Source organism: Gopherus flavomarginatus, chromosome 2, assembly GCF_025201925.1.
Source record: "Gopherus flavomarginatus isolate rGopFla2 chromosome 2, rGopFla2.mat.asm, whole genome shotgun sequence".
NCBI classification, from domain to species: Eukaryota; Metazoa; Chordata; order Testudines; family Testudinidae; genus Gopherus; species Gopherus flavomarginatus.
The window spans coordinates 206,908,284-206,935,156 of NC_066618.1; the positions used below are offsets into that span (position 1 = coordinate 206,908,284).

General features: G+C 43.2%; 1 protein-coding gene across 3 annotated transcripts in view; it reads left to right on the top strand.

Annotated features, from left to right (window-relative positions):
* Positions 1-26,873, top strand: part of SPIRE1 (spire type actin nucleation factor 1) — a 186,884-nt gene that overhangs the window by 53,199 nt on the left and 106,812 nt on the right. For all 3 annotated transcript variants that reach the window (XM_050938809.1, XM_050938810.1, XM_050938811.1), the window contains exon 3: positions 18,655-18,888. In XM_050938809.1, coding sequence (XP_050794766.1) covers positions 18,655-18,888 — 234 coding nt within the window. The remainder of the gene's footprint in view (positions 1-18,654; positions 18,889-26,873) is intronic.

The following is a 26,873-nucleotide window of genomic DNA, read 5'->3' on the forward strand; positions in this document are numbered from 1 at the left end:
GTTGGTTTCTTTTAGTGTAGGAATAGTCTGACAGGCTAATCAAAGCAATATTGGACAAATGCAGCTTTATCAAGATGTTATCTTTTCTTCTTTGAAAAGTGTTCTTTTGACAATGATCTCTGTGGATAAAGTTGCTTAGAACACTACACGCAGTAGGAATTCCACTGCCTTTCACAATTTGCTTTTCAGACCACAGATGGCAATGAATTGGTTTTGTGCATATGTGTACATATTTTTAAACCCATTTCGGGTCACCAAAGATTTTTTTATCATCTCTTAAAATGCTTAAAGAAACTGATAACAGAAAAGCATGTTGAATTTATATCAAAGACTGAGATGGGGTGTAAAAATATCTTTATTATTCGTTACATAGTATCAAATGAAATCTGAGAGAAAATGTTGCCTTGAAGTAGTTATGTTATATTCAGGGCCGGTGCAACCATTAGGCAAACAAGGCGGCTGCCTAGGGAGCCAAGATTTGAGGGCGCTAAAAAGCGGTGCCCAAAATGTCTGGGATGCTCACCTGGTGCTGCGGCTTTGATCAGCTCCAGCTGTCTGGGAAGTGATGTCATTCCTCCTTCGGCCACTGGGGGCACTGCGCTGCTCCCTACTGCTCTGGCTCTTCTCCAGGGCCCCCGCCTCTGCTCAGCCCAGCCCGCCCCCACTCCCCTGAGCTCTGCAGCAGGGTCAGCCTGCAATCACCGGCAGGAGGAAGTGCAGAGACCCAGACCCAGCCGCGCCACCAGTGAGTGCTGTGGGGTGGTTCCCCCTTGCCCTCAAAGCCAGCTCCGCCCCCCCCAAGGCTTCCCCCCACGGAGGCCTGGGGTGCCCCTCCCAAAGACCCTCCCCCCGCGGAGGCCGGGGGCACCATGGTCCCCCTGCGAGGGACTGCGTAGGGCCCCAGAATATCTAGGGATGGCCCTGGTACTCACCACCCTCCCCGCAGCCAGCCCCTGCCGCACCCCGTGCCCTGCCTCCAGCCAGCCCCACACCCCCTGCCCTGCTCGCAGTCAGCCCCTGCTGCACCCCCTGTCTCCAGCCAACCCCTGCTGCACACCCTGCCCTGCCTGCAGCCAGCTCTGCAGCCCCTTGTCTCCAGCCAACACCTGTCGCATCCCCCTCCCCGAAGCCAGCCAGTCCACCCCACACCCTGTCAGGTTATTCTTTTATTTTCATTAAATATGTAGACTAAATAATGAAATTAATAAATTTTCAAGCCGAATGTGTATTAATTCTAATGAACAATGCCATATTATGCAGTATTCATTTTTGAAAGTTTATAATTGATGCTCTGGGGGGAGGGATGCGGTTGTGGGGCGCAAGGTGGAAGTTTTGCCTAGGGTGCAAAGTATCCGTGCACCGGCCCCGGTTATATTAAGCACTGACATGTGAGTAAGCACTCTAGAAGAGACAGAATAGCCTACCTAAAGAGCTTTTTGGTGAGGGAATATTTTTATCTTTTAATAAATAATAAAGCACTGCATTTCTTGTTAATATTTGTTTTCACATTCCTCTTTTCATGAGTTGCTTTAGGTATCTAAAAACCATTATTTTGCTTTGTTGGGGAGTAGCAACAATTCTGGAAAACTTAGCGCACATGTATCTGACTTGCATTGAGACTCTGCTATCCCCAAGTTTTCCATCTAGGTTGATTTGCTTGAGATACAATCAGTAATTTAATCCTGGGGGGAAAATCCAAGATCCCCATCCCCCTCCCCAAATCCCTTGTTCTAATCATTAGTCCACACAGCTTCATTCTGATCGCAAGGGCTGCTGAGCTAATCGAGATGGAATCTTGCCAAACCATTTGTCCCAATATTCTTCCATTTCATTCTAGTCTGCTACCCAACTTCAGTAACAATGAAGTATGTTGTTGTGCTCCCAACTCCATCTGGCAAGGAGATCGCGCATCTGTTGGACTCAACTGTTAGATATGGAGGCATCCGATTCCCTTTCTGCTTACATAGTGGCTGCTTTGCTCACTTCCGAGATACCCATCTTTCCCAAAGATATTGGAAATACAGTGACAGATGGCTTGAATGTTGGGGATAGGCAACAGATAATTGCTGAGGGAAATATGTGATTGTAATTCTTTCTAAATAACTATTAAGAGTTGTGATGACCTCAGCCATCAGTATCAGAGGGGTAGCCGTGCTAGTCTGGATCTGTAAAAGCAGCAAAGAATCCTGTGGCACCTTATAGACTAACAGACGTTTTGGAGCATGAGCTTTCGTGGGTGAATACCCACTTCAGCCATCAGTTTCTTCTTGGCACCTCAAATACTCTTAGGTTGCCCATCCTAAGTAGTAAGAGTAAAGGGATATATATTACTGGAAATAGCATTAACATTCTTATAGAGCAATGGTTCTCAGCCAAGGGTTCAAGTACCAGGGGGTACTCAGAGGTCTACAAGGGGGTACCTCAACTCATCTAGATATTTGCCTAGTTTTACAACAGGCTGCGTAAAAAGCACTAGCAAAGTCGGTGCAAACTAAAATTTCATACAATGACTTGTTTATACTGCTCTATATACTATACACTGAAATGTAAGTACAATATTTATATTCTAATTGATTTATTTTATAATGATATGGTAAAAATGAGAAAATAGGCCATTTTTCAGTAATAGTGTGCTGTGATACTTTTGTATTTTTATGTCTGATTTTGTAAGCAAGTAGTTTGAAACTTGGGGGTATGCAAGACAAATCAGGCTCCTGAAAGGGGTACAGTAGTCTGGAAAGGTTGAGAGCCAGTGTTATAGAGTGTTGTATGTTCATAATTTGTTAACTATAATTTCAAATTTCAAACACTGTAGGTGAAATCCTGGCTCCATTAAAATTAATTTGACTTTTGCTCTTGACTTCAGTGGGGTCAGGATTTCACCCTCTATGTCTTCAGTTAAATGTGCCCTAAACATGTTCTGAAACTAAAATAATTTTCAAATTCGGTTTTAATGAAAATTTAAATCTTGGATATGTTTTAATATAATAACTTGATTTTTAAAAAAAAATTAGTCCCATTTATTCACCTGTGTGTCAAATTGTAGTGTTGTTAGAAATCCCATTATTTCAGACTATTCTGATTGAAATTGCATGTAACTTCTCTTGTAATTTTGTAACTCTCAGCCTAAAGATTGGACAATAGGGCTGTGCTTTTCATTTTAAGCACCTTCCCACAACTGTCAGTATTTTCACGCCCACTTCCGCATGAAATGAAGTATTTTTAAGTGGCTTCTGAAGTATGTACCATGTTTACAGGCAAAGAAAATTTTGTTTCCTTTCAACGCATCACCTGATAAGGGTGAAGTGTGTAGGATAGACTTTAGTGCTCTCAGATTGCTGCTCTCCATTGTTTGGGATGGTTCATGATGGATTGTTTTAAAAACAATATAACCACCTTTTCCCCTCCCAAGGCACGTCTGTTGGTATATATATTTCTGGTTACAGTTTTCACCACACTGGCATGCTCTGTCTCCGTCGTCCTCGGAGGCAGAATTCCACTGATGTTTCCCAAACTTCCATCTCTCCTCTGTATACTGCTAGTGCTGCTGCTGCTTTAGCTATACTGTAGGTGAGCCAGTTGGTTATGGGTTTAAATTTGGACAAAAAATAAGTGAAGATTACACCCAGCCTTGGAAACATTGAGTTAAAAATTATTATAGTATTTTCACTGAGATAGCTGCTCTTGTTCTCTTTATATTTGTTTAAAAATACTGTACTTGTTCTGTCATGTTTGTTTGTTTGTTTGTTTAACTCTAACTGTAGTTGTGAATATTCTTAAATCCATTCAGTCACAACAAAGAGATGCATTTAATTCTGTTCGGCCAAGAATTCCACATTTCTTCCAGAAAGAATGACAAAAAGTCTGTTTTGGTTGAATCTTGGAGCTTTGCATTAATCCTTTGGTGACTGTGGACATTCCTGTATAAACCCATGTAAACATTTAATTTGGTTGGCTATCTGGAAAATGCTAGCGATAAAAGATGGAAATGTCACTTCACATTCTATAGCAGTGAATTCACTACAATGCAGCCTACAAGCACAGTAAATAAAAAAACTATATTAAAGATTATGTGAGTTTAACTTCAGCACTGCACAGTTAACTTTGCTACTGTCATTTGTGAAAAATTTCTTCCAAAATTAGCCAAATGTGTAGAGAAGCAATAAAGATTGTATGGCTACTTGTAGCCAGTTCTCGAATGTAATAGATTAAATGCAACTAAGTAGCAACATAGACTTAGTTACTGTAATGAATGACACCTGATACACTCTCCAAATTAATTAAAGTAAGATGGTTTGATAAACCAAATAGCTCTGATGTACTCTAAAAGTTTCTTTCTTCCAGGTAGTATCAGTGGCCTATGTTATGTTTGGGGAAAGGTTGAGAATGACCTAGTCAGTTCGACAGTGTGTCACTACAAACCGGAGTTTTCAAAACTTTGAACAAGGGCACAGTATCCAGAAAGTAGGAAAAGTTGGAAATGTCATTGTAAGTTAGTAATATTGTGGAGTAAGATGAGGTGCGACTTCCTTGGAGCAGAAAACATGAGGACCAGAAAAATTAAATGTATTGGGGTGATTGGACTGTGAGGTTTGGGCAAATACCATACATTGAGTAAAAATACTAAAGCCTTGTTTTCTGTAGAAAATTTCAGTTGAACTATTGTTGCTTACTTGTAATTGTTGAATGTGTTCACACAAACCATCTTAGCTAGTGGAAATTTGTGCAATGTTCCTATGCACACAGGAACCATTGAAGTACCTGCAATTGTGGGAAACCTGTCCCTGATGTCATGGCTTTTGAGAGTAGTAATCCACACGTGGTGGGGATAACTGCTTATTGTTTCAATGTCTAGGAAAATTTATTTTTCCTAGAATTTATTCATATAAAATCTAGGCTAGAATATGCTCTTTATACACTAGCCAAACAACGTTTACAAACTGCTTTAGCTGGAGCTGTGTTTAAAGTGAATATAAACATGATTAATTAACTCAGTTTGAAGCCTTGTGGAGACAGGGCCTTATGGGATAGAAGAAAGTTAGATGCACTCTGCTAGCATATTTCTTAGTAGCTTCATTGTGGATGGAGAGGGGAACAAATTGCGTTTGCATCAAGATTATAACTTTGCACACCACTTTCATAAGAATACACATTAATTTAGCAGATATGGAGCTGGTAAAATCATTACAAGGTTTGATTTTAAATTTTCATTTAGTTTTTTTTTAAAAAAACTAAAAAAAATAGGACTTGCTTGTGATATTAAATGTTCTGCTTTGTGAGCTCTTTCACTTTGATAGTTTGATAAATATATGTTAAGAGTTAATTAGATTTCGGATGTATTTGGTCTGTGTAACTTATATGACAAAAAACAATAATGATAGCTAAAACTAAGGATTACAGTATAAACTGTATACTGTGAAATAATGGAAAGGCATCGTGAAAACAATGTGTAATATTTTTAAACAGAATATTTTATATAAAAAGGTTGCAAGCTTTTCTTTTATGTACAAATCTAGCTCTAATTATTCTACGGTGATGTTTTACACTCTGTTCTAAAGCTTAGTTACATACAGTAATGTTAACACTATTTGCAGTGTAGCTCAACAGCAATGTCAGGCAACTGGGTGACATCATGCCCGTTTGAGGCGTTACGCTAAGATGGGGTTGGGCAAACTGTGGCCCATAGGAGTGTCACCCCCGTGGTCCTGCGGGGCAAAGGCAGGCTCCCTGCCTGCCCTGGCCTCGTGCCACTCCTGGAAGCAGCTGGCACCACATTCCTCGGGAAGGAGGGGGGGCAGAGGGCTCCACACTCTGCCCTCGCCTGCAGGCACCGCCCCCTCCCCCCGGCAGCTCCCCTTCAGCCCCTGGGTGGGGTGGCATCAAACAACTTCTCTGCTCCTGCTGCAAAGCCTCCTCTGGAGCTGATTTCAGCAACAGAGTCACTTCACTGTCCTCACTTGGCACCTGCTGCCGGCTCCCATCAGTCCCCATTCTGTATTCTGGGGCCAGCAGGGCACCGTCCTGGTCAACTTGGTGATCACACACCACTGGTGGCTCCATGTTCGGTGCAGTGCCCAGTTCCTAGTCCGGGGTGGCCAAACTTTTTGGCCCGAGGGCCACATCTGGGTGGAGAATTTGAAACAGAGCCATGAATGTAGGGCTGGGGCAGAGGGTTGGGGTGTGGGAGAGGGTATGGTGTGCAGGAAAAGGCTCAGGGCAAGGGGTTGGGGCACAGGAGCAGTGTGGGGTGTTTGAGGGGGCTCAGGTCAGGGGGTAGGGGTGAAGGGAGGGGGTGTGGTGTGCAGGAGAGGGCTCAGGGCAGGGGGTTGGGGTGCAGAAGCAGTGTGGGGTGTTTGAGGGGGCTCAGGGAAGGGGGGTGGGGTTCAGGAGGGGTGCAGCAGGGGGCTCATTGCAGGGTGTTGTCGTGGTGGGGTTTGCAGTGTGGGCTCCCTTCCTGCCCTAGCCCTGCGCTGCTCCCAGAAGCGATCGGCACCATGTCCCTGTGCTCCCTGGGTGAGCCAATGGGAGCTGCGGAGGGCAGTGCCTGCAGGCGAGGGCAGCGTGTGGAGCTACAATGTGCTGTTGAGCTACACCGCAAATAGTGTTAACATTACTTTACGTAACTGAGCTTTAGCACAGAGTGTAATGAGAGAGTAATTGGTTCTGTGAACCAATGCAAAAATTATTAGAAGCCGCAGCTAGCAGCATGTATCCAATAACGGTGGATTGGATGTCAGCAGTGGCTTTGCTCCTCCTCCACACCTCCCACCACTTGGAGTTCAAAATGGTGACCAGGAAAAGCAAACAGTAAACACCCTGAAAGATAATTTTTACTGGAAAGGCACAGATTTTTGCTAAGGCATTCCTGTTTCTTAAAAATAACAACCTTACACTGCCATACTTGTAAGTAAGCTGCTCTGAAACCACTCAGCCGTATAATGACCCGCCTGGAAATCGTGAACTGTGTGTGAAGAGGAGGTGGAAATGTTTTCCATTTATAAATCTGGTCCATTTCAGGTAAACGTAGTCCGTGCAGTCCAGAGGTGACAAAATCGTTTTTGCCAAATTTGACTGGGGTTTGAAATTTTGTCCAGAAATGGGGGAAGGGAGGGGACACAAAGGAGGAAGGCTGTGGAGTTCTGTGTGTTTGCATGCAGCCATAACAGGCTAAGCTATGTGGAAGCTAACGCATCATCCTGTTGATTCCCATGTGAATTCTGACCCAATCTTGGGTGCTGATAGCTGCAAACTTTTCCTGAAGCAGGAACTCCAGATAGGCAGTCACGTTTCAGGAAAGGGTGTATTTTCCAGGGCCAACTCAATAGCTGATTAGCCCAGTCCACATATACAGTGACTGAGCAGCACTTCTATAAGTAAATACTTTCGTTGCATACATGGCAGGTGTCCCACCAGCAGCTAGGAATAACATCTCCCTTTGCCAACTGAGCACCACAAGAACTGTTATGGCCTCCAAAATGAAAAGCTTGAATGATAGAGAGAGCTTTTGTAGCACAGCCACTGATGAGACATGTGCACGCACACACACACACACACACTCTCTCACTATCTCTCCCCCAATCCAAGCAGTTCTGCAGCTTTTAGAAAATGAAAAACATCTTTGAATTTTTAACTTACCATTGTCTTTGCACTTCTTTCGCTGCTATTAACCTGGCTGTGTCCAGGGAGCTTCTGTGGTCTGAGGCATCCCTCTCACAATATATTGAAGTTCAGTTTGGAAAAATAACATTTTATTTCCTAAAGGATTTTTTTCTGTGCTCCTGCACTCATATGTGCTGGAGGTGCTATTGCACCCCCTGGCTTGAAGTGGTTTCCATTATATACAGGGGTTTACAGTTTGGGTTCAATGGCTTTCAGCACCTCCACTGTACAAATTGTTCCGGTACCCCTGCCTGCACTGACCTATTTGAGAAAATCATCCTCTGTGTCTTGTCTCATTCCGGGCCCCTCCACCACTACATGCTGCGATACCTTCACAGCTCACCCATACTGCAGCGGAAAAGTGTTGTGGAGGTATTGATCATCTTTACGGTTAAGATTCTATCATGAGTGTTTTTAGTAAAAGTCAGGGACAGGTGGTGGGCAATAAAAAAAAAAAAATTAATGGAAGCCCATAACCTGTCCCTGACTTTTACTAAAAATATCCTGGGGGAGGAAGAGAGACCTGGGGACTGCTGCTCCAGCATCCCAGAGCTGGATGCTCGCGGGTGGTGTGGGGACCACTGGCCTCCAGCCACTGCTCCAGCTCCAGGGGGCTGACCCAACCCCGGCTGCTGCTCCAGCTATGTCCCGGAAGGTCCTGGAATCTGTGACTTCCGTGACCTCTGTGACAGAATCGTAGCAGTGGAGATTTGCCTGTAGGTTTTGCATAAATTTGTTATGGCAGGGTGCCATATCTCCGCTGCTATGATGATCAGCCCCCTACAACACACCTTTCAGGATCTATGGGTCCTACACGTGCCTATCACAATAAGAGGTGCACTAAATGTCCCAGTAACAGCTATGTGGGTGAAACCAGATAATCACTATGCTTTCGAATGAACTCACACAGAAACATGCTAAAAGACAAAAGCATCCTATCACCTGTGGGTGAACAGTTTTCACAAAATTGTCACACTATATCTGACCTATTAGACCTCATCCTCCAAAGAAATCCGCACAACACCTTCAAAAGATGAGCCTGAGACAACTTTGCTAGAAACTAAAAATCATGACTTTGATAAAGACACTGGATGTATGGTTTATTACAGCATTCTGTAACCCACCATTTTTGTTCTCTGATTGAAGAGGTGTTAACGGGCCACTTCACCTTCTATTGTCTCTTAGAATATGTGTTAACTACTTATGCTAAACAAATTGTTCCACCTTGTGTTTAGCTGTGACACTTTGGGTATGTCTACATTGCAGTTGGACACCTGTGGCTGGCAGTGCTTCTGACTTGCGGTTGCAGGCTTGGGGTAAGGGGCTATTTGAATTGCAGTATGGACATCTGGGATCATGCTGGAGCCTGAGCTCTAGGACCCTGCGAGGTGGGAGGGTCCCAGACCTCAGGCTGCAGCCCAAACCCTAGCGTTTATATCGCAATAAAAAAAAAATTCTACTAAGGCAGCTAGCACAGGCCAGCTACAGGTGTCTTATACCGTCTGGGTGTCTAATACCCAGAGATATACCCTCTGTGTACCTTTCCCAGACTTGAAGAAGAGCTCCATGTAGTTCTAAAGTTCATCTGTTTCACCATCAGAAGTCGATCCAATAAAAGATATTATCTTCCCTACTTTGTATCTCTAATATCCTGGGACCAACTCGGCTACAATGACACTGCAAAGAACGAAGTGTGTGATGATTCTGAATCCAAGGATATCACTATTCTGTTAGGGATATCTTCTGAAGATCAATATGACTCTGGGAGCTGGCTGGCTCTAGAACTATATACACAAGGTATTTTATACTTGTCCTGGAGATTATATGTTTAATGCATAAATAGCTTTTAACTAGGACTTTTAAAAAAAATTCTTCTAGAAGAACGGTTGAGGCTTTGATTCTTCTGAGATTGTGTGAGGTTGTTTCACAATTATAAACTACCTGTATATGAATGTTGGTCAGGGGTGAAAGTAACTTAAAGGACTTACCGGTATGCTGGAGTCCTGAGCAGGGGCATGGCCTCAACTAGAAGAGGTGTGGCCTCCACCAGAAGAGGTGGGGCCTTTCAAGATTTAAAGGCCTTAGGAATCCGGCTGTAACTAGGAGTCCCAGGGCCTTTAAATCACCACCACGGAAGCCAGTCCAGTCCAACACGGTATACTGGCTCTTACCGGTATGCTGGACCGAACCAGCTTACTTTCACCTCGGATATTGGTTTGAAAGAACTGGACAGTGGATAAAATCCAGAGAATCCAAAGAGTTGAATAGCTCCCAAAGCGGTGGCTATAAGCTTCACTTTACCTTTGGATCTGGAGTGAATATTTCAGGGATCAGACCACACTTATTGGGTTTGTTTCAACATAAGAAGATTCCTCCCTCATTATATCAGCACTAAAGTGTCTCATCCAACCTTGGTAACTGATGAATTCTGTGGATTTATGCAGCTTTTGTAAAAGAGCTGCTAAGTTATATTTTGGTTTCATTTTACCATCACCTCTGATCTTTGGGGGATGCTCTCAATTTCCTGACCCCTTGCTGTAAGTTGTTTGCTTCCTTAGTTTTTTGTAGCTGGTCTTTTTAGCTATCTGAGAGCCAGGGCTTGTTAGATTTGATTCTAGTCCGGTGCCAAAAAAATTACAGCTAAACCAAGCAGCCAGTGACATCTCTTGACCTGTGAGGCCTGGAAACACACACACACAAATCAGTTTTTGTATGTGGATTGTGTATCTCTCATAGAAGTATGGCTGATGCAAAATAGTTTTATTTGCCCTTGACTATCAATGCCAGAAGGGAACATTCAGGTAATTGCTTCATGGTAATGAAGAGTCTGATGAAACTACAATTAAATAGACAAGGTAAGCTGTATTAATCATTTTTTTTTGTTATAACAACCATGGCCTTTAAGAAACAGAATGAGAGTATCCAGATCCTTTACTTTTGATTTTTGAGATCCCAGGGCCTCTAGTTCAGAGGTGGGCAAACTATGGCCCACAGGATCCTTCTGCCTGACCCTTGAGCTCCTGGCCCTAGAGGCTAGTCCCCGGCCCCTCCCCTGCTGTTCCCCTTCCCCTACATCCTCAGCGTGCCGCACTGCTGACGCAATGCTCTGGGCAGCCAGGCAGCGCAGCTGCACAACCTGGCCTGACCCGGCACTCTGTGCTGCGCGCTGGCATGGCTGGCTCCAGCCACAGCTGTTCTGCCAGCCACCGGTAGCATGGTAAGGGGGCGGAGAGCAGGGAGGGCTGGATAGAGGGCAGGGGAATTCGGGGTGGTGGTCAGGGAGTGGGGATGTGACTAGGGGTCAGGGTGGTCAAGAGGGTGGAGAATGGGAGGGTTGAATGGGTGCAGGGGACCCAGGGGGAAGTCAGGAAGTGGGGGAGGTTGAATGAGGCAGTCAGGGAGAAGGGGTGGTTGGATGGGGCAGGGGTCCCGGAGGGGGATATTCAGGAATGAGAGGAAGGGTTGGGTGAGGGTTCTGGGGGCGTTCAGGACAGAGGATGTGTGTTGATGGGGGGGGTCCTGGGGGTACCATGAGGGAACGGGGGGGAGTTAGATGGGGCAGGAGTCCCGGGAGGGGCCATCAGGGGGCAAAAAGCAGGGGGGAGATAGGGGGTGGGGGCCGGGCCATCCCTGGCTGTTTGGGGAGGCACTCTATAAGTGGAGACAAGCTCATTGACTTCAGTAGGATCAGGACCAAGGCTCTTGATGGTTTTAAAGAATGTAATATATGTGTATCTGTGTGTAACAATAACAGTACTTGAAAACTTCTGACCAAATTCTGGCTTTGTGGACAGTCTGCAACAGTGAAGATTCCTTTACAGGAATTTCAGACCTTACTGGAGTTTGCCCAATTAAGACAGGGAAACTAAGTTTGTTACTCTTGAGGGATGAACAGTCATTTGGGAGAAATATTCTTGGAATGGTAAATAAATAACAATAATTATCTAAACCTCTGAGGTTATGATGTGTGAAAAAAATAACAAAAAATGATAGTTTGTGTTCCAATCTCATTTTTTTTATAGACCAAGGAAATTATGCATTCAGATAATCAGCCAATTTCTGCTCTCATTTACACTAATAAATGACAATGTTCACCCGCACAAACTCTGTAGCTAAAACATAGGCAACAGAACATAATATGTTTGTTGTTAGCATCAGGGATAAGGGTTGGAGAAGGTTACATTACTTATGAGCATGAATGTATTTATAAGTAAATTACAGTGTAGTTCTCTCTTTTAGAAGCAAATGAGTCAAAAGATGTTGAAAAGACTTAGGTTTTATATATTTAATTTGCTTTGAAAATGATTGATTAAGGATCCCCTTTTACACCCACTTAAATCTGATTGAGAGCTATTGTACTGAATCTGTACACTTTATACCTGAATAATAATATAAAGCATATATAAATAATATATGCACGGATTGCACAAGCACAATATGAATGAATCATGGTATACTCAATAAGATTATTTTGAAAGAGAACTACTCTGGATATTACAAAGACATTTTCATAAATTAGGGTATGTATACTTTAGATCAAAATACCATTCATGTTACATAAGAGAATCTTACAGGAAAGGTAGGGTGTGTGTATTTAATCTTTTTCACCTTTTATGTTCTCAGACATGGCACATATTAGTTTTTCTTTTAACACTGAAGTTATATTTAGTAGCAAGGTGCAATATATTGCAGAAACTAGTATCTCAGCTATGGTAAACCATATGGTAAACCATAACGCCCCAAAGTTAAATAATATTTCATCCATATGTCCGGGTAGTTTCATAATGAGTAATTCATTTGATTAACTATATGTGTTCCAAATCCTAGTTGCCCAGCAGCAAGTAGTTGAAAATTTTCCTTTTTACCAGCTCGACAACCAATGTTGCATGTTGGCTCCTGGTTACAGCATCCATTTCAGCGGTGTATCCCTGTCTGTAAAATGGGGATCGTACTACCCTACTTCCATGGGAGTGTTGTGGTAATAAATGCATTAGTATACATGAGGTGCTTCAATATGGTTTATATAAGAATGTAGATATTTCTGCTTAGAATTATGAAGGACATTGGGGTGAGTAACCAAACTGTATTTCGATAGCTCTTCAAATTACCATATAATAAAACTGTTTGTTCACACTTTTTAACAAATGTAATCTGATTTGACATACAGAATTAGATATTGCAGAAGCAGATATAGTACTATGTTATAAATAGAAGAAATAACTCTATTGCTGATCTAAACTGAGACAGTTGGTCTTCTGTAAGTTCTTAAGCAAGTTTGTGCTGTTTTCAGTTGCATTTTAAACTTTAAAATGTGTGTATATATTTAAGAGCGTCTCCAGTTGTGAGAGCTGAGCAGTATTGTATCAGAACAGAGTTACTTGAGATCCATAGGTGAAATAAGTATTAAGTATTCTGTATTATTTTTATCATTAGGCTGAATTCTAAAATGCTGTTAAAATTTGTGAGGAATGGTGCAATAGAAATGCAAATATTTTTGTAACTAGATTGTGAGTCTTTAGGTCACAGTGGAGAGGTTCAAAACTATTCTGCTGACCTGCCTTGGCAGCGAGAACAGTTGAACCTCTTTAGTTCCAGCTCAGGAATACAAAAGTCCAAGTGGCTCTAGTCTGAGTAAAAGAGAGCTACAGAGAAGGGCAGGAATTTTGCTAGAGAAAGTCCTTTTATGTGTGTAAGCAGAGCCCTCCCTTTGGGATTTGTTGCTTTATTTAAAAATAAAAGCAAACCTCAGGAAGATGGTGAGTTTGCAGACATTACCCCATTTTGCATGAGATGAGTATAGGGGAATGGCATGCAGACTCGGCCTCTTTGCACATCAGTTTCAGTAAGTCTGAAAAGTAAACAGGTTGAAAAAAAAATGGCGATCTGGTTCCTAAAATAAAGAACCATAGATGTTTAAGTTCATATTCATTTCAGTTAAACCTTTTAGATATGTCCTAAATCAGTATATATACTAGGGGAAGCTGCAGGGTATTCTCCCACCTCCATGCAGCTTGTGGCCTGTGCTCCCCACTGCCATCGTGGAACTTCCACATTTATTTATTATTAAAAAAAATATTTCAGAATTTTAAAATATGCACAGAATTTGATGCAGAATTCCCTCAGGAATATGGAGCACTGTACAGCTGTGATGGTGGGACTGTGAAGGGAGTGCTGGACTGTAGGGTATCTGTGGGTGGGGGAGCTGGGCAGGGGGTATGGCCTTAACATTTGGAGATTTTATTTTAAACCAAGCAGTTGTAAATTGATAGCACTGAAATAATTACATTGCACTGAAACAATTGCCAGTGCCAACAGTAACAATGATGTGTTTGCCTAACTCACATTGTTTTCTGTGGCCTGTACTGAGAGTTTTAGAACTTATTATTTCTCGACGTTTCAAAACTTTACCAGAGGATTTGCTCTCTGCATGTCAACCAGTAGCTGAATAACTTCATAAAATTAAATTAGGGAGCTTACATTATAATGCTTTACACCGTCACATTAAGTTCCTTTGAAAGTCATGGCTTCAGACCAGGAAAGAAGCTGTTCCCACAGGCTGAACTTGTACTCCGTACTGTGCTTAAATATTAGATCATTAGTGAAGGCAAGTGGAGAGAGTGTGTGTGTGTGCAGGTCTGTTTGTGTGTGGGTGAGAGAGAGACACAAATAGAACACACTGATATTAGATAAACAATAATCTTAAATCCAACTCCTGTATATAAAAAAAATCAGGTTAGTTCAATTGAGGTAGGTAAAATTAGGCTTTTCATTCTGTACATATGTCTCAAGGACACCAGTACTGACCCACTTAATACTGGTTTGTTTGTTTGTGTCTGTCTGTCTGTCTTAATTGTTGGAAGTCTCCGTACTGGCTATTTTGTGAATATATAAAAATCTGAAAGGTTTTGTGGTTTTGCTTGGGTCATATGGCAGGCACTTATTTGTGTTTCTATAACTTCCATGGTAAATTAGCATTGGTTAAAGTGTCGCATGTTTCTATTACATTTTGAGCAGCAGCGAAGTAGTTAATGCAAAGTTTCTCAGTTAAAATTTTCATTGCTGTGTCATAAGCTGAAATGGAGACACTGAAACAGAATGGATATGTTGCTAAATATGACAAAATAAAGTATTTGAAAGGCAGGAAAGTAGTTTTGAATAGTTTCTGTTCAGGCTTTTGTGTCAGACCATCTCTGCACGTATTATGAAGTCTATGCTTGGCACATAATGCAGAAGCCATATTACTGGACTGAAACAGGCACAGTATTGGTACATCAAAGAAAGCAGCAGCTGTCATTGAATTTTAGTTGTAGTACTTGTGAAGGCCTTAATCCCTGTTCCAAACCGAAGAGAGAGGACTTTCCCTTTTAAGCCTGTTTTGTTGTGTTTTCCAAGAAAAGTGCTGATTTGGTCCTGGACCTGAAGACTTGTCACAAAAAATACTTTTTTTTTACATCAAATTTAAGACCAGGAAAAAAGGATTGAACAGATAAAACTTCTTAAATTTTTGTTTAGATGAAGCTAGACAAAATTTATACTGTGCATTCACATCAGATATTTAAGAAATATTTAAGCAGTTGTTACACTACTCTTCATTTCACTTGTATTCCATTTGTTGAACAAGACTAACCTATTCTATCAAAAGCATTTCTGTGTGCAGTCCAGCAAGTACTTAAGACAGTATAAAATGTTTATGGAGGTTCTGCTAATGATGTAACTGAACTTGCTGAATGTTATAGACGGGTGCTTCCAAATGTGATTTTAACTCTTCTTAGATTGTTGCTTTTCAGCTGTTGAAGCATTACATTAGGGGTGGCCAAACCGTAGGTTGCGAGCCACATGTGGCTCTTTTACCATTAAAGTGCAGCTCGCGGAGCCCCCTGCGCCCTTCCATTCTTCACCTACCAGACTGGGAGTGGGGCAGAGAAGCTCAGGACCTCTGCCTTGCAGCAGGGTGGTATGCGGTAGGGGCTTCTGCCCAGCGAGGAAGGGGAGTCTTGGGGCTTCATCCCGTGGGGCACACCTGCCAGGGCTCAGGGCTTCAGCAGCAGCAGGGCTGAAGCCCCTGACTCCTGGCAGGTGTGCCCAGGCTCTTGAACTTCTGAAGAAGCGGGGAGGGATAGCTCAGTGGTTTGAGCATTGGCCTGCTAAACCCAGGATTGTGAGTTCAATTCTTGAGGGGGCCATTTAGGGATCTGGGGCAAAAATCTGTCTGGGGATTGGTCCTGCTTCGAGCAGGGGATTGGACTAGATGACCTCCTGAGGTCCCTTCGAACCCTGATATTCTATGATTTTATGTTTGTTGAATGTGACTCAGAGGGCCAGTAAATTTGGCCACCCCACATTACATGTTGAGGATATACGGAGGTCCTTAGTGAAAGGAGCTATGCTTATAAAATGTACTTTGCTTTATTACAGTTGTTTCACATTTTCAGTCTTTATATGTTCATTATGAAAGTTTCCCAAAATCTTTCTTTGAATATCTCATTAACAGTCATTCCAAAATAGGAATGCACAGCTTTGCTTTGTAGTTTTCTAAGCCAAACCAGACATGCTCATGAGAGTATCAAATATCTTTTTTAAAGCTGCTATGGAAGAATGTAGGAAAATCAGTGTTATTCCATATAATTTGTTAAAATATTGGAAAATATAATAAATATATTAGGTGTATAAATCTGTCTTTTTCTTGCCCTTAATGTGCTGGTGTTTTAATTGTTCATTGTGAAATATGGACAGTTTATCAATGCATTTTATGTTGAGGAATATTTTTTGTTTTGTTGGAAAAAATAAATAGCAAAGTTCTGCATTTCAAGAAGGATTACTTAATAATCATGGTACAAATTACCACTAAATTCTGCACCCATAGCAGTCCAACAATTTGATGCTCTCTACTAATGCATTCCCATGACTCACTAGAGAAATGAAGCGTAAAACTGCTGGTCCGTTGCTGGTGCGTTACATTTTCTGACTGGATGTGATTATGATTAAACTGTTTGAATTCCCCTACTAAACTATAAACCATTACAGTAAGGCCTCTTTGAAATATTTTACTGTAGTAAAATAAGTAGGTTGCTTAAATTAAACCTTAAAAAAAGTTTGATGTGAGCATTGCTATTTTTGGGGGTTTTTTAAAGGTTTTTTTAGCTAGATTTATGTGGAATGCCAGATTGGGGGAATGAAATTTATTTATCAGCATTGAAATATTTGAAAATATCTGCTTTTGGAAATAGTTCCATAACTAACTTCTGTTCCAGGGCTGCTGCTCTCCTGCACTGGAGCCTGGCCATTGAAATCAGGGGTCTCAAACGCCCGGCCCACAGGCCATCTGTGGCCCAAGAACCTCCCCAATGTGGCTTGTGGGGCTCCAGCAATTCTGGGGCCGGATCTCTCCCTTGGCCCCACCTGTCACCCCCAGGCACTCCCCCCCCAACACATCCCCCAGGCGATTTAAAATGGCCCAGGCCCCACCCACCATCGGCAGCGCAGTGGAGCTGAGCAACTTCCTGCCTGCTCGGTCCACGTGGATGCTGCCCCTCCCTGCAGCCCCAGGGAAGGGCTGTGCCTCTGTGTGCATCTGTGCCTCTGTGCGCTGCCCCCACCCTGAGCACCCCTGTGGCCAATGGGAAGCTGTGGGGGCTGTGCCTGGGGGCAGCAGTGCGTGGAGACCCCCCAGCCTGCCTTGCCTTGGAGCCCCAGGTAAGCATCGCATCCCCGACCCCCTCCATAGCCTGCATCCCCCTCCCCACATACCTCTTACATCTCCATACTCCCTCCCAGAGCCAGCACCCCCCCAATATCCCCTCTCGCCTCCAAACTCCCTCCCAGAGCCTGCACCTCCACTCCCTGCCCCAGCCCAGAGCCTGCACCCAGCACTCAAACTTCATCTGAGCCAGACCCCTTCCCCCACCCAAACTCCCTCCCAGAGCCTGCACCCCAATTCCTTAACCCAGACCACCTCCCCCACCCAAACTCCCTCCTAGAGCCTTTGGCAGGTAGGGGGTGGAGTTTAGGGGGTTGGAGTTTGTGGGGGCAGGTTCTGGGTGGCATGAGTGACATTACTGGCTCGCTGGGAGGATTTGAGGACTGGCACTGGCCCTAAGTTGAACTGAGTTTGAGACCCCAGATTTAAATAATACCAAAGTAGCCATCAGCTCTTATGTATTACTTTTTTCCCCTTAAGGTCCTTAAAGTGCTAGGTTCTCCACTGTCTCTGGTATAAATAGTAATTAATGTAAAGAAAGAAAAGGTATTCTTGACACTTGGGAGCATTCAAGCCAATTTCTCATTACTAGGAAAGACTGAGAAGGTCAGGGACTGTATAATAGTATGCGTTGTATAAACAATAGTGCCCTGATCTCCGTTGAGGTCCCAAGGGGCTACCAAATTACTACTACTACTAAGACAACTAGATTTTCCCACAAGGGATCTCTGTCTCTTCACCAAGTAATCAGTCTCAGTGGTTTGATCAGAGCTCAGTTAGGTTCTGAGTTAAATAGATCCTCATAGCTATGGCCAGTCATCCCTGGAGGCAGTGAGGTGGTGCACGTCACTACCACTTGTGGAAGGAGTGAGGTATCTTTTCTTAAGTTCCTTTCTTAAGAAACAAAACAAAAGGAGGATAAGAGTGTATGCATATACCAAACATTTTTATACATATCTAAAAAAATATTTTGAGCTGAAACACTTTTAGAAAAAAAAATTCAAAATGGTCCAACTTTGTTTTTAAATTATTTTGTTTTTGCCTGTCAAATTTTAACATAAAAAAATGTAGCATGACATATTTTGCTATTAGGCGATGTATGTTGACTTGCAGGGCAGTGATGCAATGTGGAGGGTCACTGCCCTCTTTAATTTGGATGATCCTATAATAACAATCTTAAATCAGCGGTTGTAGAGTGGACAATTTATCACTCGTTACTCAAGGATGTTTGTGTTCTTAGACTTGCCTACTAGTTCATTGAAGTGATGTTAATAATAATGTTGCTTTTTTTCTTGTAGATTATTGAATCACTGGGGATTATTATTTATAAAGCTCTGGACTATGGCTTGAAGGAGAATGAAGAGCGAGAACTAAGTCCTCCCTTGGAGCAGCTTATCGATCACATGACCAATACCGTGGAGGTAGATGGGAGTAAAGATGAAGGCTATGAGGCTCTGGATGAAGGCGTGGAGGAAGATGAAGATGAAAAAGAGGAAGTTGAGGTCATTCACTCCTATAAAGATGTCATGAAGGTACAGTAATGGCCAATTTACATGGCACTTTGCTGTTAAAAACGCTTTTCACAGTCACAAAATTTAATCAAGTGAACTTTTATGTTGGCATACAGCCACTGCAATTGGAAAATTACTTGTGTGTGTGCACACTTGGCTCCTTGTGTTGACAGTGTGCCTCCTCACCAGAAGTACTTGTATCAATTGCATTGTCAGTGTGAGGCATTGTGCAACGGCTCCTGAAAGCCAGTAACAGTCAATGTAAGCAACGCAGTGTCTGTACTAACACTGCATCAACCTAATTATATCAGCTGTGATTCTACACTGCTTGGAGAGTTGGTGTTGCTAAATAGGCATAGAGAGGCACTTATATCAGCAGGAGCCAAATTTAAGTCACTTCCACAGCCAGGTCAATGCAAGGCAGCTTAAATTGACCTAACCTTATAGTATAGACCGGACCTATGGCAACAAGTCTGTGTTTTGTGCTATCTTCAAACATGATACTGCCAGTGTAGTAGTTCAGTTTCCTTAGGTACTACTTGTTTGCAAATATAATACACTCATAGTATTTCATCTGTGACAGTAAACAATAGAAAGGAAATGATCAGCTAGCATTCCTGATACTTGATATTGGGACAGTCTAATTAGTCTATTCTGATTTTGTCCTGAAACTGGATGTTAAATCTTTTAGCTGACATCTACTTAATTCTTTCATATGCACGTTGAAATGAGAGAGGGTGTTTCAGTGACATGTGCCAGCTCATTACTCCAGTGTTCCTGTAGTTATGTTCCTCTTCCCCAACCCCCTTCTCTACTGAAGGGAATGCCTATTCTTAAGAGTATTTCTTTTGTACATAGTGACTCAGGGTCTGATATTTCACTCTAAGGTTTGTAATGGCAGTTTTTAACCTGACTAGTGACATTTGGAAGTAACAGCTTATGAATTTTAAGTACAGTGCAATTTCTAATGTCAACGTTGCTGCTCTTGACAATCATTTCAAAGTGGTTAATTCTCTGTTTTCCAGTGAGGAGCCTTTGACAGAGCTCTTAGAATTGTATATGATCTCTTTTATAGTCGTGAAGAGGGTAGAAATAAACACAGACACTACATTTTCACATTGTTTTTATTTTCAATAGTGCAGTCTTCATAATACTATAGTCTATTTCCTACATTGGTATTGAAGAGGCATTTAGTATAGACTAGAGAGTGGCACTTCATTGCTCATGTGGGTCGCGCATTGTTTGTTGTTCACTTTAAGTGCAAATGGATTTTCAGGTTTAAGCACCATCTCAGGCAAAATCTTAGCTTGGATGCCCCTAGAATGGGAATGCAGCTGTGGAAGTGGATGCTGGAAGAGTTGTAGCAGTAATGAATTTCCCATTAGAACAGAATGGGCAAAGTTTGTTTCCGTTAACAGACTCCACAGAAACAATATACACTCAGAAGCCCATTGTAAGTGGCCTCTTCTGGTCTTCTGCAAAGATATTGGGGAGGGAGAGGAGTGCTGCAGGGAGATTTGGACGGGAGTAAAATTTGATTGGGGGTGGTAACAGGAAAAACCCTTTTCCCAGGGTAAACACACGTGTCAGATGTGGCAGAAAAGTATTTTTTTCAGTTGTGAAATATGTGCAGGCTACACCTTCCTTTATCCAGTGACTACCACACAACAGCATGTGGTCTTGTGACCGTGAGACTCAATTATTGTAGTTCCCTGTGAGCATCTCGTACAATAAAGTTTTCTACTTTGCTTGCAGCTTGTAGAGAATGCTAACACAGGTTTATTTGCTGAGTTGAGCAACTATTACGTCTTGCCCACCCTGCAATTTTTATTGTCTGCCTGTAAAGTGGGAGATTGACTTTACATTGTCCCTATTGATTTTTAAAGTCCTTAACCGTATAGTCCTCGGTTATATACTAGGGGTCACACATTTCATAGCTTCTGTAGGTCAAGCTCATTACGTATACTGTATTCCTCTGTTCTCCCCAACATGCTCCCTGTGTGCCACATTCCCATCTCCATCTATTTCAGGGACTCCCTGCAACTCTCCCCACCCCCCACCACATGCCTGGAGCTCTGTGTGTCCCCTGTTTTCCCCGTGGCAGGGGTTCTGCATGCCATCCCATTCCGACCTCCACCACCTGCCATGAGCTCTGTGTCCCCCATGGTCTCCTTCCTCCATACCATTTTCCTCATATTGTTCCCCCATGCTAGGGGCTATGTGTGACCCCTTTCTTGCCTCCCAACATATCAGTCTCCTGTATTTTTCCCCATGCCAGAAACTCTATATGCACCCCTATTCTCCCCCATACGGGGGTCCCTCAATTTCCGACTGCCACGACACCTATCTCCAATGCTGGAGTCCCCCATTTACCCCTAGCCCCATGGATTCGTGCACCCATTACTGCCGTCCCCAAAACCATTATTTTATGTCTTCTTTCTGAGAGATGAGTCACTTTGGGTGTCAGTATGTTGAATTCTATTGGGAGGATGGACAGAGATGATATGTGGTATTGTTATGATGGAAGTAACAGCCCCCCTCCCTTCCCCAGCACACACCCCTCCCCAAAGATTTAATCATGGCATTTCCCGTGACTTTTACTAAAAGTACCTGTGACTAAATCGTAGCCTTACTCATGTTGCATGCGTTACGTCCAGTAAAAAAAAAACAGTGAAGACAAGACCTTTTAGCAGAAGTATAGTTCCTACCTCACAGTAAAACTGAAGTATCTTGTCTTTACTGTGTTTTTACCTTGAGATAGCTCACACTGTTGGTTATCCGGCGGTAAAAAATGCACCTTTTATTAACAATGAAGACAAGTCCTTAGAGAATCTAAACTTAGGGTTGCAGACTCCAGGGACACTCGGGAGTTTATTTCTCTGGGCAGTTTGAAATAAAACTTTGTTTAGGACCAAGAATAAAGGCATGGTGTTATTTGAACCCCAATATCTGCTGGTCCCTAGTGACCTTGCTTTAGCTGGCAAGTATCTATTCACAGAGCTGGGAAAAGGACAAATGGAGTACAGTACTTACAAAATCATCTCTGACAAAGAACCACTTTGAGAAAGATGGTGTTTTAAATGAATATGGAGAAACTTCCATACAGCTGCTCTGTATTCTTTAGTAGCCATTTGGCTATATCAGGGGTTCTCAAGCTTCATTACACCACAACACCCTTCTGACAACAAACATTACTACCTGACCATAGGAGGGAGGCTGAAGCCTTTGCCCACCCAAGCCCTGCCACCCTGGGCCGGGGATGGAGGGAGGGACGCAAAGCAGAAGCCCAAGGGCTCCAGCCCCGGGCTGCAGAAGGGGTCCAAAGCTGAAGCCCCAAGGGCTTCGGCCGTGGGTGGTGTGGCTTGGGCTTTGGCCCTGAGCCCCAGCAAGTGTAATGCCAGCCCTGGTGACCCCATTAAAACGGGTCATGACCCACTTTGGGATCCTGACCCACAGTTTGAGAACCGCTGGGCTATATTCTCTCTTGAGTCCAGTAATGTCCTCTTTCACACACCAAACTGCTGTACAGATTATCTCTCCAGCATTTAAAGGTCCACTTGCAAAGGAGATTTTGTTTGCCCTGCAGATTACTAATGAGTTTTGATAGATTTCAGGCACAATGGCACTAGGACAAATGGGAAGAGGGGATGACAGCAGTGGGAACTGCATGTCTTATGGGATTGCTTACTGTGTAGTAGAGTTTTTCCCTTCTAGATTACTAGTTCAGACTTGACTGAGGCGTCTGTTGGCCAGAAATAATTAGCATCTAACAGCTGCTTCATGAATTCTGTGCTGATGAGCTGTGCCTGTTTCCTAGGGACAGATTGTCATTTCACAAAAACAGCTGTTTGCACCCTCACTGGCCACCTCATCAGTGAAGCACACGACTCAAAAGACCATGGACTAAGAACTACTTTCTCATCCTTCCCAGTGGCCCTCCCTATGTCACTGTTGAGGCACAGTGGGGAGAGTGGCACTGCTGCTTCCTACCTGTTATGGACAAATGCAGGCCTTAATTTTTCAGTTCTGACAAACGGGCTCCATTCATGAACAATAAACTCACTTTAAAAATGTCAGTATGGCAATTTCCTGATTTGTGTGAAAGTTGATATTTTCTTTTGGGATGCATGCATCATTCACAGTATTGTGTGATCTCAGTGATGGTGTGTGAAAGGTTGTAAACAAGACAATTGTTGATACTTGGTCTTCATGTTGTATGAATGGTGACTTGTATATCTTTGTTCATAAGAAAACATTAGCCAGAACAAATTGTGGCTGCTTTCAAACACCATACATCAGAGATTTTAATTGCTGTTTTTTAAAGAGACAATCCTTAGAGTAAGTTTAGATTCGAGATTAGATGGCTCATAAATTTTAATAGTTTTAACTTCTTTGAATGAATGTTAATGATTGAAAATTTACAATGGGGATACTGACCTGCATGCTTTTTGTTTTCCAGCAGTCTGAAAGCAGTACAGATTTATAGCCAGGAGTCTGAAAGCATTATAGTATAGCCATTCAGGGATTGTGTTGATTTATAGATAAAAGGAGGAGTGTCTCGCATCTCAGTTTCCATGCTAATTAAGTACCATAACTACAGATGGATGAGGAAGTAGTATTTGGATCTGGTTTAGGCTACATTTTGTATTTGAGGCTGAATCGGGAGATAGGTTTTTATCAGTTCCAAAACTTTAGAAACTGTTGCAAGACTTCACCCAGAATGGGCTAGTTAATATCATGAGCTTTTCACCAATTTGAATGCCAGGTTGGGGTGTAATTCTTCAAAGATGTTTGATATTTGGACGCTCTTCTTTGAGTAACATCCCTATTGGTGCTCCATTTCAGGAGTGCATATGTGCCCTTGTGCCTTCAACTGGAGATTTTTGGCAGTAATGCCTGTTCGGTCCTTACATGAGCCCTAACTATCCTTGTGCCCCAAACTGAGAGTATATAGAGCTGTGATCGACAAACTGCCCTCAGTTTCTTCTCAACTGCCATCAGCCTGAGACCAGTGGTGCCTGCTTATTTAGCTAGGTACCCAGTTTCTTCTTATAGTTTAGTTAATTGTCAGTTACTAGCTCTAGCAGACTAGTTTAACAGTTTCTTTAATAGTTTTATTTTTGCTGTTAGTTTTATTCAGGTTTTTTTCCTGGGGAACTTTCCTTTCCAAAGGAGTTCTTTTCCTTGGTGTATGATTAAATCTCCAGAATTCAAGCATTGCCAGATTTGCCATGAGTCTTTCCCTCTTAGTGACGGAGTCAGGCACTGCCTACTGGTAGACATGCCTAGTGGTCCGACTGGAGGTCAAAGCCTGACAAATGATTGGGACTGGGCCATGGGCAGTGCTGAAACCATAGCTGGGGACAGGCTGGGGTCAGAACCAAAATCTGAGACCCAGGGCCGTCCTTAGCTATAGGCAGAACAGGCAGCCGCTTAGGGCACCACTAGGTCTGGGGGCACTGCTGTGCCGGGAGCCCGGGCAGACGGGAAGCAGTGGAGCATGTAAGAACAGGGCTGCTGGGTCCTAGAGAGAGCCGAATGCAGTGCAGTCTGAGGAAGGAGTTGGATGCTGGGGGTCTCTGGGAAGGGGTAGGGGAAGGAAACTCACCTGTAGGGTGACTAGATGTCCCATTTTTATAGGGACAGTCCCAATTTTGGGGTCTTTTTCTTATATAGGCTCCTGTTCCTCCCCCACCCCCCGTCCTGATTTTTCACACTTGCTGTCTGGTCACCCTAGGTGGGGGTAATTGGTACCTATATAAGACAAAGCCCCAAATATCAGGACTGACTCTATAAAATCAGGACATCTGGATTTGATCACCCTAGCTGGGGAGCACGTCTCTCTCCCCCGGGCTGGCAGTGATCCATCTCATCCAGGGGGAGCTGCACAGAGCAGGATGAGCTCCTGTGGCTCCATGGGTGCCCCGTCTCTGAGATAGACTCATAGACTCTAGGACTGGAAGGGACCTTGAGAGGTCATCGAGTCCAGTCCCCTGCCCTCATGGCAGGACCAAATACTGTCTAGACCATCCCTAATAGACATTTATCTAACCTACTCTTAAATATCTGCAGAGATGGAGATTCCACAACTTCCCTAGGCAATCTATTCCAGTGTTTAACTACCCTGACAGTTAGGAACTTTTTCCTAATGTCCAATCTAAATCTCCCTTGCATGCTGTGCTAACTTCACCGTGGTCTATTGGGCTGACGGTGGTGCCCATTGGCGTGTGATCAGACCTGAGAGTTTGCTGCTGCTCTTGCCACTCTGCACCCCAAGAGGTGGATTTTGGGGTCCTGCAGTTTTCCACCTATCTCCTCCTCTACTGCAGCTGTTGGACCAGCAGCCTGGGGGGTAAGCCAAGCATGAAAGCAGCACTGTGTTACCATTTAGATTGTCATTTAACAAATTTGTTTGCCAAAAATGCTTGCTAACAATCCTGATTTCAATTTCAATATTTTTTTTAAAAAAAATTAATATCTTAGCCAAAAAACAGAAAATTAAGTTGACAATTATTTGTGACAAGTTTGGTATGAGGAAGGGAGTGGGCCAGTTTTCATCAGAGAAACAAAAAATGTTGACTGACTTTCCTATAGCCCTGTTACTGCTAAATAGAGCCCTCCAACAACTGCTGCCCCATTGCCACCCGGGGTCCTGGCCTTCGGCCTCACTAAGCACCCACTTTTGGCCTGGGGACCCCCAAGGAACCCTGGGTTGACAGCAGGCTGAGCAGGCCGGCGGCTGATACCCCGGCTGAGCCACTCAACCTGCTATCGGCCTGGGATTCCATTCACTCAGCTGGTAGGTGGGCTGAGTGGAACTAAATTCAATGAAATAGGAAAACAAGAGCAACTAATGACAAAGTGCAAGAACCTAGAGCAGTGGTCTCCAACCTTTTTCATATGGCGGGTGCCAGACGAAGGACCGTGGCGGTTGGTGAGCATCCGCTGACATGCCACTGAAATTCGGTGGCATTTCAGCGGTGATGCCTCTGGATGACGCAGCTTGTCGGCGGCAAGTGTTGTCATCCAGAGGTGTCGCTGCCGAAATGCCGACAAATTTTGGTGGCATTTCAGCGGATGCTTATCTGCCGGCCAGTATGGCACCATAGCGCCCACAAGCACCGCAATGGGGGCCCCTGACCTAGAGAGCCTCCTGAAGCACAGCAATCGTTTTGATTTAAATGGATTTGAACTGTATGAAGAATAGAATACACTGTCATCAATGTTGCCACATACAAAATCGATGATGGACATTGTACAGTTTACTCATACCAGCAAACTTGTTGACATATATCCTAATGTGTACATTGCCACTCGTATTCTACAGACAATTCTTGTAACAGTAGCATCAGGAGAACGGAGTTTCTCAAACTAAAGCTCATTAAAAACTATCTCCGCTCTACAAGGAGTCAGGAACGCTTGACTGGTCTTGCTATTCTTGCAATTGAACAAGACATCACTTTGTCTTTGTCATACGATGACATTATTACTGATTTTGTAGCCAAAAAAAGCCAGAAAGATTGCTTTTCATTAAAAAAAAAATCCTTGTTTCAATACCTCTTCATAGAAATTTCCAATAAAATGTTGCCAAATTAAAAAAAAATTATATTATTTGCATCATTCTGTCAAATCAGAATTTTTTCTACAGTGCTACCTCTTTAGTGCTAGTCCATCAGCATTACAGTGTGCTTAATTAAGTTAAACTGGTTTGAATAACATGCATGTGGCAAGTTTTCCAATGGTGTAAGCTTATGTTTGTGTTGCTAAGAGCAAGACAGGCACAGGGGTACCAGTTTAATAATCCCACCTAGGGCACCATAAATCCTAAGAATGGCCCTGCAGAGACCGTAGACAAGCCAGAAACAGTACCATAGCCAGAATTCAGGAGCAGGCCAGGGCCCAGAAATGGTCATCAGAGTCTATAGACGAGTCAGAATCAGTACTGTAACCGAGGTCCAGGTGCAAGCCCAGGGAGTCAAAGCCAGGTGGTCAGAGTCCAGGGACAA